General features: G+C 35.8%; 3 protein-coding genes across 3 annotated transcripts in view; 1 reads left to right on the plus strand and 2 right to left on the minus strand.

Annotated features, from left to right (window-relative positions):
* Positions 1-1,620: 1,620 nt before the first annotated feature.
* Positions 1,621-2,728, minus strand: LOC111487978 (auxin-induced protein 22D-like). The gene is made up of 4 exons (XM_023135508.1): positions 2,475-2,728; positions 2,174-2,379; positions 1,997-2,096; positions 1,621-1,905 (listed from the first exon to the last, which is right to left on the minus strand). Exons 1-4 carry the CDS (start codon positions 2,675-2,677, stop codon positions 1,827-1,829), a joined length of 588 nt encoding a protein of 195 aa, XP_022991276.1. The 5' UTR covers positions 2,678-2,728; the 3' UTR covers positions 1,621-1,826.
* A 1,370-nt stretch (positions 2,729-4,098) lies between these two features.
* On the plus strand, positions 4,099-9,779 carry LOC111487976 (protein OSB2, chloroplastic-like). Its single transcript, XM_023135505.1, has 5 exons — positions 4,099-4,528; positions 7,224-7,362; positions 7,445-7,529; positions 7,623-7,732; positions 9,438-9,779. Exons 1-5 carry the CDS (start codon positions 4,164-4,166, stop codon positions 9,606-9,608), a joined length of 870 nt encoding a protein of 289 aa, XP_022991273.1. The 5' UTR covers positions 4,099-4,163; the 3' UTR covers positions 9,609-9,779.
* Positions 9,780-11,054: 1,275 nt separating this feature from the next.
* LOC111487975 (transcription factor UNE12) overlaps positions 11,055-12,719 on the minus strand; it is a 3,312-nt gene continuing 1,647 nt past the window's right edge. The window contains exons 4-6 of the mRNA XM_023135504.1: positions 12,464-12,529; positions 11,924-12,001; positions 11,055-11,763 (exon numbers count right to left, since the gene is read on the minus strand). Coding sequence (XP_022991272.1) covers positions 11,533-11,763; positions 11,924-12,001; positions 12,464-12,529 — 375 coding nt within the window. The 3' untranslated portion in view covers positions 11,055-11,532. The remainder of the gene's footprint in view (positions 11,764-11,923; positions 12,002-12,463; positions 12,530-12,719) is intronic.

Here is a 12,719-nt window from a genome sequence, read left to right on the forward strand (position 1 = left end):
TTAATTACCCTTTTTATTAATTAATTAAATATTCTTGGTTTGGAAAATTATTATTATTATTATTATTTACCCAATTTAATTTATGATTAGAATAATCATTTATTTAATAGTTTTTAAAATATCACGACTCTCCACAATAGTATGATATTGTTCAACTTTGAGCATAAACTCTCATAGTTTTGCTTTCCGCTACCAGATAATATTCCTCACTTATAAACCCATGATTTTCCACTAAATTAATCAACATGTGACTCACTCCCAATAATCCTCAACAATCCTCCCCTCGAACAAAGTATACTATAAGCCTCCCCGGAAGCTTATGGAGCTCTCAAATAGCTTCTCCTTAATCGAGGTTCGACTCCTTTTTCTAGAGCCCTCGAACATCATACGTCGATAATTTAGTCACTTTTGACTATACCTTCGAGACTCACAATAGGTATATATTTAAAATTAACAATAAATTCAGAACATTTCCTTTCAACTAAACAATAATTGGGCAAAGATTCAATGCATAGAACACATAAAAAGTAGTTTCCAATGAGATTGACCATTTGATTCTTCAATCTACCAAAGCAACAAAAATGAAAAAGGGTGAGGATCCAATGCATTAATGAAAGAGTAGTTTTCTTGTCTCGAAATTATCTATTCATGTTCTCGCTCATTGCAGTAACAAAAATTGTCGAGTAACTTAACTGATTAAGGTATATATCTTCAACTATTTTCAATCGAACATAGTTTAAACTCAAACGCTAGCTGTAGCCACTTATTGGGTATTGTACTGATTTCCAATCCGAAACTTACGCGTTTAATCGAGAAGTATCAACGATGATGCTCGAGAGTCGGAATAAACCCTAAAATTTTATATTCCACAAAAGCTTTGTAGGGTAATGGGAGAGATTTGGAGAACAATGGATTTGTTAAGCAATTATGAAGGAGAGAGCTATTGGAGTGTGACATTACTTGCATATCTCCAACTTATCTTCTAATTCTTATCCTCTCTTTGCTGTCTTTGTTTGGTGCAAATCCTTTGCTCGTGGACTTGTTTCCTTTCACATCCAATGTCACTAACCTAATCTCTTTCGACGTGTCCCACGTCTTTGTGTATGATGTGCTATGTTCTGTAGGGTTACTCGATTTTAATATTTACTCTATGAATAGTTCGATATTCGAGGGAGTTAGTATCTGAGAACAAGATGAGAATATCAATGCAGAAAAGTACGAGAAACTGGTTAATATCATGAAGAACGTGTATAAGTATTTCCACCCTAATTCAACCATGATTGTAATGGACCTGTAATGCCAATGTTCTCGTAAATAATAGATCATGATGTAAGTGGATACGATGACGTTCGTTTTCAACCCAGAGTTCAATATTAAATATTTTACAAGTTCAAAAAAAAAAAAAAAAAAAAAAAAAACTATACCCTAACTCGTACCTATTAGATTTGGATTACATGATGGAGTGATATCGTATTAGATAAATGAGGTTCCATCCGTATACCAGTTCAATAAGTAACTTGTTCATCTTATGCATTTTATTTAAACTATTTTCACTTTATTTTATTTTTAAATAAATATTTGCACTAATAAGAAAACCGTTATTTTTTTTTGCTCCAAATATTGCTCGTATAATTTAATATGCATTCAAATATTGCTCGTATAATAATATTGTCGATAATGTATATGTCTATACAGTTTGGATCTAAATTATTCTTTTACAAACAATAAAGATCTAAAAAAAACTTTTTTTTTTTTTTTTTTTTTTTTTATATGGATCCTTTCTTTCTCGTGTTATAGCCATTAGTTGTTGTCAGGAAAAGCTTGCTTCAATGGCGGTTCTCCGATAACCCTCTTGCTTCTGTTCCTTTCATGATCCTCATCCTTTTGCAAGACGAGATGAACATTCTGTACATTTTGAAATTTTAAGTTTCACATGAGAAATGTCTTTTTGGATTAGAACAAAATTAGATGGTAAAGATCTCATAAATCAACTTACTCCCATGGAACATCACCCACGAGCATCCAGTCGCCATCTTTGTCTTCGTAAGTTACAGCATAATCCGATCCGTTGAAACCTTCTTTCTCCGAGTAACCACCTAAGAGATCGAACAAGATTATTTGTTAAGCTACGTAATTCAAAAGCTTAAGTTTTTAATTTTTATTTTTTTCTTACCAAGATTGAACTTGAACATGTTTTCCAAGGCCTTCACGAGCTCAGTGTAGCTTTTGTAAATGGTTAGATCAAGCTTTCTCAAGTATGGAGCTCCGTCCATGCTCACTTTTACGTACACTCCGCCGCAACTTTCTACCTCGGTTTTCTTTCCGGCCAAACAATTCCTCCGGTACGATCGAACCGGTGGCCATCCAACAACTTGTGCCCTATAATAAATACTTAACATTAGTTGAGAACTAGTTATGTTTAAGTCGTTATTAGATCTAAAACTCGAATTTGAGTTGAGTTTTTTTGTGCTTACTTGGAGGGAGGAGATTCGGAGCTTTGATCGAGGCAATTCCCGGCATCCGAAACGCTGCTGTTACTTTCCTTATCAATCTCTGAAAAGGGTCTCTTGTTCGGCTTTAACCCGCTGCAGCGATCGGGTTCGTTGGAGCCAGGGAGGCCGAGACGGAGCTCGGTGGCTTGGAGATCTCGGTGGTTAGAAACTGCCATTTTCGCCATGGGCTTTAGAAGTTAAATTGTTGGAGGGATTATGAGAGAAATGAAAACTGTGAAGAATTGATGATAATGTGGAATATATATAATAGGAAGAAGCAAATTATGGTCTACATGAACTCTACCATTAGTTATTTGACACGTGTCTTCTCTTTGCATTTATGATATTTTATTTTCTATGAAAATTGTTTGTGTGGCTATGTATTTTCCAAATATATTTTTAAAATTAGCCTTTATTAAGATTTTTTTTTATAAATTGTGAAAATTTATTTAACTTATTATCTAACTCTTTATTCTAATTTATATTAGGAAAAAATATCGAACATTAATTAATTTAAATAACAAAGAAATACAAATATGATGACACGTGGGCGCTAGGCTAATTATGTGGCTGTGGCACGTGGTGTAGAGCATCCCGTGTGTGTCAGGCGACAGATATGAATGTTTCCCAAAAGAAGGACACGCTGGAGGATGTAGTCCGACGTGGAGGAGACAACCCTTAGACAATTACAGCCAATCGTATTAAAAGACCTTTGACCAAAAACAAACGGCCAAGATTAGGTTTTGAAGAGCCCAATCTTGGACCGTCGGATCGAGTTAAGGCATTTAAAAACAGGTTCATGTGATGAGCGGGTCCCACTTGATTGATAGGGCAAAATGAAACAGCGTGGGGCCTTCTCTTGTGGGGTCCGCTTCTTTTTTTTAAAAAAACATTTATGAGATTGATTTGATTTAATTGGCATTTTAAAGAGGATAACGAAACGTTCCTCGTAAAAAGTGTAAAAAAATTGTGAGGCTGAGATGATATGTAACAGACTAAAACAGATAATATTTGCTATCGGTGAACTTGAGTTTCTACACCATTCTTTTGCCCCATTTGAATAACCAGTTGTCTTGATTTGCCCGAGGATCTTGAAATGCGACATAATGAGAAAGAGAGGTGGAAGAACCTAAGATGGCTATTACCTTGTTGCTCTTATTACGATTGTGGTCTATTTTTCCTCTTCAAATCTCTTGGGTCTGTGTAAAATTAAGGGGAGACTTTTTGGCAAGTGCGCTCGTGTAGGAGAGTTCACCATTGATATTGACTACAAGCCAAATTGGATGTGACTTGTTATGTATATACAATCGTTGAATTAAGTTGATTGGATTGAATTTGTACAAAACTTATTTTTTTATTATTATTGAATTTTAAGATATATATATATATATATATATATATATATATATATATATATGCTAAAAATAGTCAATGAATTTAATACGAATTGTAACGTATATTTAAGTTTTAAGGTTTAATAATGTTAAATGAAAAATTTATAGAAATTTTAGGATAAAAATTGATTAAAAAAAAAATATTTTTATTTTATTATTCATTTTTTTAAAACTTATTATTATTTAAAAATTTAAAACCCTTTAATGAAACCCTCGGCCAAGAGGTTGGCGCGCACACAAAGGAACACAGTCGAAGATAAGAGGGAAATCGAGAGCGATGATAATGGCGGTAGAGAAAACCCTAACTCTTTCGTCGTCATTTTTATCAAAGAACTGCATCTTCTCCTTCTCTAGAAACAAGTCACGAGTCGCTTCCTTCTCCCATTTTCCCTCGCATCTGAACGCTGCTAAACACAGCCGTTTCGCTACTCGTTTCCTAAAATGCTTGGCTATGGAAAACTACAGCATTTACTCTGTGTCCTACCCCAAACCTTCCGAAATTCCATGGAAGAAGGAGCTCAGTAACTCGGTCAGTCTCATCGGGACAGTTGGTACGCCCGTGGAGCTCAAGCACCTACCATCGGGCAAAGATGTCGCGCGGACGCGACTTGCTGTGTGGAAGTCATCTACTGAAACATCTTGGTACTAATCTAATGTTCTTTCCGAAATGGGTTTTTATGGTTACATTTTATAGAATATTGAATGATAATGTGATTTTTATTTTCGGGGGGATGCTTATGAGGATTAAATTATTTTCGAATATGAAGAATAAGCTCTTGTGTAGTTTGGAGTTGAGATGTTAAGAATATGGAAGTTTTAGGACCGTGGTTATAGACTATATTTCTGATTACGGGGGAGTGGCATCCCAAAATTGTTGTCTCAATTTCAGTAGAATTTGGAAACCATACGAATCTTTAAATGAACTTTTGTTTCATATAAATTTTCGGGTTTTACCAAGTTTGGAAGGAACTTATTCAAATGCCTCTATTTGGGCGTTGACAGAGAGGATGTGTGGATTTTGACGCATTCTAAAATTCTTAACAATGGAAGTTTATTGTTGTTATTATGTATTTTGTAATTTTTGGCTCGTTTATTGGATTTTTCTTGTTTGTATAGCTTTTGCTCTGTAGTTTCCATCTTACAAAAGCTTATTTTTCAAATTAAAAAAGTGTTATTTCACTAAATCTATCCTACCATGAAGTCCACTAATCAATTGGCATTTGAAGCAAATATTATCTGTTAAAGCATTCTAGAATGATTTCATTCCAACTGTTGTTAGGATTTGCCCTGTTACCCATCTCAGCTGCCAAGTTGTTAGCTCTTTCACCATGTTTAACTTATTAATCATCCATAATTATTGTAATTTCATTGTTTATGTTCGTAATTTTTAAAAGTTGTTAATGTATGTGGGGTATGAAGTAACGACTATTGGTTGGCCTATGGTCATTGGGACAGGTAAAGAAGAATTGTTGTTCTTGAAGGGACCAAAGTACTCAATCTCCCAACTATTTTAATTTCCTTCTAAATTCAAAATGCCAGCCTCCGCTGAAATTGTTCTTAGAGTGACTCATGTCCATTGGAATTAGCAAGGGGTTGAAGTTTAGGAAACAGTAAATAGGTAGGAAGTATGGATGATGAGACCAAGGATCTTCTAAAAATCTAAATCAAAGAATCCTGACTACCTTTAAATTTCAGGAGGTGATCCACTTTTATATCAAGAAATGAAACCCTAAGCATATTTTGAACAATGGAGACATCATTCTTATAGCTTCCTTACATATCGTCTATGAATAACTTTGCACCAATACCATTTGTTCATTGGCGAAGCTTATCAGTGAGGACACCTCCCACCACGAGAGCTGAGTGCCTGAGCGCATGCCTAGGTGGAACTTTTAAAATTATGACCTTGCACTTTGGGCTCAGATGGCCATCATGCTTCAATGCACTTTAGGAAGATGCACAAGTCTTTTTGGTGAATAAACTTACTACTTTGAGTTTGTATCATCGTGCTAGTTATGTAGGACAAATGTTATTACATTATTAGAAAATTATAGTCATTAGCTAGGGATTTTATTAGAGAAGTAGTCATAAATAAAGTGTGGCTTGAGATAGGTGTATAATTGGGTATTATCTGAGGAGAGAACTAAGCCTCTCTAATGCTTGACAACCCATTGTAGTTCTAATCCATTCATTAGCCTTATCAATATCATATTTTCATTCATTTCCATTTCCTATTTTGTTTCCTATCAAATTGGTGTTAGAGCACCAACCACTAGGGAATATGCCCAACTATTTTCTAGTTATCTCCTAGGGGAACCCTTACTAATGGTTAGTGCTGCTGATTTTTGAGGGAACAGATTCTGATATTTGGGCTTTGATAAATTTATCCAGTCAACCAGACTGAGTTAGACAAGAGATCAAAGTTTTTGCATGTTTGATGTGGTATTAAGTCTGTACCATGGATTGATAGGACTTGTGCAAACTTGGACATTTATCAATTTTTCATTCTAGACTGATTTCTTCCCGTTCAAATTGAGCTTAATAATATGGAAAACTCATGATGTCTCCATCTTGGGGCTGGCTCAATTGCTTTTGAATAGAGAGTTGGATAGCCACTAGTTTCCTATTGAACCTTTAAAATATTGAAATATTAAAAGTTGACACCCACAAGGAGGCATAGTGACCTATAGAAAGATACTCTAATCCAACAAAATTATACTAAGATCATAATTACAAAAGACCTAGTAATTGACACCCACAAGGAGGCATTAAACTTCATCACCACCCAAACATTGTGACACGGTCTCTTTGTCTCTCCAAATATCCTATTATTCTTTCAAGCCAAACGCCCCACAAGATAGCAAAACCCAGCAAATTCTCAAGTCAGACCACTCAAAAGGCAAATCGAACTGATTCACTCCTTTTGACATACCAGAAAGAAGCCTGGTAGTACCCTGGTGTGTTAGTTAGTGGGCTAAATCTTTCAAACACTTTGTTATCCTTCGTCACTCTGCTCTGGCTTAGCATTTCCGATAGCATTTTTGTTAGCCTCCCTTTCAACTTTTGGTTCCTATCAAACTTTTGTTTTCTTTGATGATGAGAAACAAGTTAAATTAAGATAGAGAGGGAAAAGTATGGGAAAAAAAGGCATGACATTGTTGAAAGACTCCCCATTTCTTGCCAGCAAAATCTTCCACAAAGTGCTACTTTCATTTCTTTGCACGGCAGAACTTTAAACTTCAGATTTATAGAGAGATACAACATAACATTTCAATCTTGAACCTCAAATGTAAAGACAATTAGGACTATGACCCAGATCAATATTTTGCTCTTTCAGGATAAATTTAGCATTCTGGGATGAATTGGCACATGTTGCTTCTCAACACATTCAGAAAGGCAACCAGATATATGTATCTGGCCGGATGGTCGCAGATGTAGTTGAAGCTGATGATGGAAAACAGCAAACTTACCATAAGGTTTTCCCGTCCTTGTTCTCATTGTTCCATGGTTTTCTGTTGATTCATGAAGTAGATTCTGATGCTTTCATATCTTTTGCAGGTAGTAGTTCAGCAACTGAATTTTATAGAAAGAAGCAACTCAGCAGCCCCTCATTGTGATCAAGACTCTAATTCTGCAATGGAAGGCACGGGATACGGGATATTCTTTAATTTAAGATTATTGGTATGACACTTTGCTTCAGAATCTTATTATTTGATCCTATCAAATTTCTCCGCAGGGAGAAAGCTCGGCAGTGGTGCTGTTGATAATATGGGGGGGTCCACACAAGAACTATGGCAAGCATTCTTTGCCAATCCCGTTAACTGGTGGGACAATAGGAAAAACAAGGTACTTGATTAATTATTCTCTTGCAATTTTCAACATTCAAATGTCTTGTTTTTGGATTTAAATGTTCTTAACATGGACCAAGTCTGGTATTTTGCTTGTGCTTTTATGTATTTTATTACTTCTAATTGTATTTTGCCATATTGATGCATAAAAAAACCTTGAGAACTTACAATGAACTGCATGACATAATAACACATAGTTTTATGTATGTTATTATTTCTATTGCAGAGGGCAGGCCACTTGGATGCTTGCATTTTTTTAGACGAATAAGTTATTTAGGTTTTTTTTGTTAAAAAAAAAGAAACAACAATAATAAAAAGGAAAATGTTCCAGGGATACGAACTCCAAAGGGGAGTGGGAATAAAGAAAGAAAAAAAAAACAAAATCAAGAATTTATAGAAAAAGGAAAAATCAAAAACTTTGAGCCGAACACAAGCAAATAGTGGTTACCCTGCGAACAATATATTTATCTAATAAAACACTCCGCCTTCTTTGGACCAAAAACTTTTAGAGTTTGCAAATCAAGGCTGAAGTGAAGAAGGCTTCACAAACCACCCCTAAAGCAGCCGCAGCTAAAAACAAGGTTAAAACAAACACAGTCGACAGGAACACTGCCAAAAGAATCTTCAATCAGAGCTTTCTGAAAAATTGTTGGATGGATATTTACATACTTTACAGCTACAAATATTCAAATACCAGAAAACTAGGTGCAACCTCACAACTGTGCGTGACAAATAGCTTGAAAATCTATGCAAACAACGTGAGGGCAGCATTTTCAACAGCAAAGGAACCGAGTGTAATTGAGGCTGTAAAGATTTGCTAAAGGCACAAAACAAAAGCAACCAAGTTGAAAACAGAGCAGACTAAAAACAACTTATCATATGCCAAAAAGGCAAAAGCAACAACAAAGGAAGGAGCCAGCACAAGGCATAGAAAAAGCAAGCTTCCACAAGACCAAAGATCCCAAAAAAAAAAAAGCACAGCCACGAAGACGATGAAATCTCTAGGAGTCCATATGCTTGAAAACTTGAACTTCTTAATGTCTGTGATTTCATCTCGTAAACCTCAAGACCACAGACCCTTGGGAGGGAGGAAAAATTATCTCATAATGTGTTCACATGAATGGAGGAGTGGGACTTTGTATCAGAGAAATAATTTAAGAGGGAGGTTGATTTCTTCTAGAGAAATTTTGCATAGAACCCTATCAATATCTTGTTCAGATGAAATTTTATCATTCCCACTGTCAATTGGAAAATTGAAATCCATTTCCTCACTAGTAAGACTCACCATGGATTTGTTGTTTTATTCGAGCACATCCTCCAAACATCGACTTTTTGGTTGGTCCATTTGTTGAAAATATGTCATCCTTTGACAGACCTTTGTCAACTAAGAGGCTGAAATTCCAAAAGAGGGGAACTGGGAGAAGAGTTGAATCTTGAGCCAACAGTCATCAGCAGACTATTTTTTAGTTATCATATCAAAATATTATTATTTATTGTATATATGAAATGGTGGGCCTTAATGCTTGAAAAAGGAAAGAAAAAGGATTACTAGCCTCCCTTTGCAGGCCATTTTAGACATCCTAACCGTCATCTTTTGTTAGTATTTTTAGGTTCCCTTCACTATATGATTCACTTGAATCCTTAAGGAGAGATGAGATTCACTCTTTAATGTTAATACACCCGCATTTTGATTCTGCTTGCAGAAGAACCCAAAATATCCAGATTTTAAACACAAGGACACTGGGGAAGCCTTGTGGGTTGAGGGCAGGAATAATCCACCTTGGGTGAAGTCCCAGCTTGCACTATTGGACATGAGAATGGGTTCTCTTGATGATCAGGAAGCCAAAATGGCTAACTTTGTAAACAATTTTTGATTTCCCATCTTAATGAACCGACTCTGGATTCCTTTAAATTGTTTCCAACAGGGTATTAACCAAATATATATGGAAAGATTCTCGTGGTTCCTGGCTTGTATGGTTTGTAAATTGATGTGCTACATGTTAGATTGATAGTAATTCAAATTTTTCTTATGGGTCGGTACCTTTCATGATGGTATGTTGAAATATTTGTTTGTGTGTGACATTAATTGAATAAATTGTAAATAATACTCATCTTTAATCTTTCATGTAAACGTTGCGTTTTAAAAGAAAAATGATTAAAAAGGAGAAGTTTAGAAAATGTCAGGAGCAAAAGAGAAAATTCTGCAAGTACCAAAACCATGAGAACCAAGCAATTTATGTGCCAACTTTAGATACCAAAGGATTAACCCTGTTTGCTTCAGCCAATAATTTGGTTGCTTAAGACTGCTTTTATTATTCCTTATGTATAACCAAGAAATGCTCAAAGAAAAAAGAAGAAAAAAAAAAAAAGAAGCTTTATGGGTCAAACACATTCTCTCTCTCTCTCTCTCTCTCTCTCTCTTCAATGATTTATTTGCCCAATAATGATCCATGAGAATACAAAAGTCTTTGATAACTTTGGCGGACACAGCAAAGCACCATCTCCTGAATTTTGAACATAATGCTTCCTTTTGTTTCAAAGTTTAATTATAAATTTAGTAGAATTGTTGTAATCTCAGTGATGTGGACTTAATGTATTGTCCTCTTTAGACTTTCTTCGAGGAGTTCCCTATAAGATTTTAAAACGTGTCTACTAGGGAGAAGTTTTCACAACTTTTTAAAGAATGACAATTAAGTCACATGGATGTTTTATTTTCACACCCTTGTAAAGATGCTTTCTTTTGTTTTCACACCGACGTGGGGTCTCACAATAACAACTAGTTACAAATGGTATCAAAGCCAGACATCGGGCAGTATGCCAACGAGGATGTTGAACTCCAAAGGAGGGTGTATTGTGAGATCTCAAATTGATTGGAGATGAGAATGTCTGGCAGTATGCCAACGAGGATGTTGAACTCCAAAGGAGGGTGTATTGTGAGATCTCAAATTGATTGGAGATGAGAACAAGTGTCAGTGAAGACGCTGGACCCCGAAGATGAGTGAATTGTGAGATCTCACATTAGTTGAAGAGGGGAAAAAATGTATTCTTTATAAGGGTGTAGAAACTTTTCACTAACAAACTCGTTTTAAAACCCAGAGAGAAAACTCGAAAGGAAAAGACCAAAAAACAATATTTACTCATAGTGAACTTGGACCGTTATATGAATATTAGACTAATTTATATGATGTTTCGTACCAAACGATGTGAAGCATAGATGGATACTAAGTAAAAAAAATTAAAAGCTCTAAAATCTATAATTAAACCTTTTTTTTTTTTTTCTTTTTGAAACTAAGTACTACTCTCCATTTCAAACTTGTGCATTTCCTTGTAAAGGTACATCATCCAATAAAAATACACAAAAAAAAAATAGAAAAGGAAGAATTCTTTTTCATATTTTTACAGGGTCCCACAACCCACTACATAACAAAGGTGCTTTGGTCATATCCCACCACTCCCTCCACCCATTGATGCAAAAACAAGAAAAGAAGAGCATATCAAGTAAAGCTTTGACACATTCTACTTGCTTTAGTTCAGCTTGTCAAGACCTGAAAGGCCTGCTTGCATCTTTTAGGGCATTGACATTGATCCATGTTTTGACAAAAGCTACAAAAGTAATCTTAAAAAGCAATATAACTATGGCATCTGACTTTGATTGCAATACCAATACCCACCACAAGTGAAGGGGAACAACATGAGTGTTGCGACGACAAGAAGCAGGCATGGACCCAACACCGATCCGTAAATTCTCTCTTTTCTTCCTATTTTTTTACCCATTTTCCTTTAAGGATCGTGGCGATTCTATGGAGGAGGATTACTCTCTGGCTTCACAACGCTCGAGCTATCGGGCGGTTGCGTGTGATAAATTGCCGAAGCCAATGAGATGGGCATGATGCAGAGTGCCTTTGATTGAAGGAATTGCATCGCAGAACCCACGTTTTCTTCCATAAGCTTCGCAACTTGTCTCTCAGTACCGTCGTTCGACCACTTCTCCCACGCAGGTTGGTTCCTACCACCCTCACTTCCTTCTTCCTAGGATGCAACAAGGATAGTAACTAAGAACAAATCATCAAGATACGACCCCATTTCATAACGATTTTGTTTTCGGATATCAAGCAGCCACAGAAACCCAAAAGTAAAAACACTATCAAACAGACTTTAAAGTCAAAGATTTCGTTTTTCATCTCATTACCTCAACTGATGATAGTGGAATATCCGTTACAAGTGGTGCCACCGCACCAGCTCCACCCAATCTACTCATGCTTAAAACCTGCAAAGTTGATAAATGCAACATTGGATAAATACCTAAAAAAGTAGGATATGAGAAGTGACTGTTACATCCGAAAAATGAGGGAGAAAAACGGGCAAAACTTGAACTATGAGCACAAGCAGTCACTTTAAATAACAGCCACAGCCATACTTTTGAAGTTTATTAGCTGCCTCAATCCATATAAAGAGTGAAATACGCTTGCACAAGGAGTTGGAAATTAACTGGCTCTACAGACTACAGTACTCGAACGATCAAGTTCGTTTAACAAGAAATATAAGTTCAATTTGATTATGAGTATATGATCTCTAAAATGATTTCTTTTGTTGCTTCAGTAGAAACATTTAAGACATTGGTCAATTCGACCCAGAGAATAAAGGGATTGAATGTACAAACAATCTTCATATATGTTAAACAGCAAGTTCTAACTTATCAGGTAAAATGTCAGAAGGAATATTACTTCACCTTTACTTGGAGACGTAGAAACTTTACGTAGTCCACTATTTCATCGAGCATTGCAGCTCTATCTGTCTACTCGAAATGAAAAATAAGTCAGTATCAATCTAAGATTATGTATCCAAGAATGGAAGAACAGATGCAATTAATTTGGGAAACATTAATGTCAATAGGCTACTCGAGCGTCCACGAAAGATCCACTTTTTAAGTGGAAGAGTAGACATTAACAACAAAATGACCCCCCCCCCCCCCCCCCCCCCCCCCC

This window comes from Cucurbita maxima, unplaced genomic scaffold (genome assembly GCF_002738345.1).
Source record: "Cucurbita maxima cultivar Rimu unplaced genomic scaffold, Cmax_1.0 Cma_Scf00013, whole genome shotgun sequence".
NCBI lineage: Eukaryota > Viridiplantae > Streptophyta > Magnoliopsida > Cucurbitales > Cucurbitaceae > Cucurbita > Cucurbita maxima.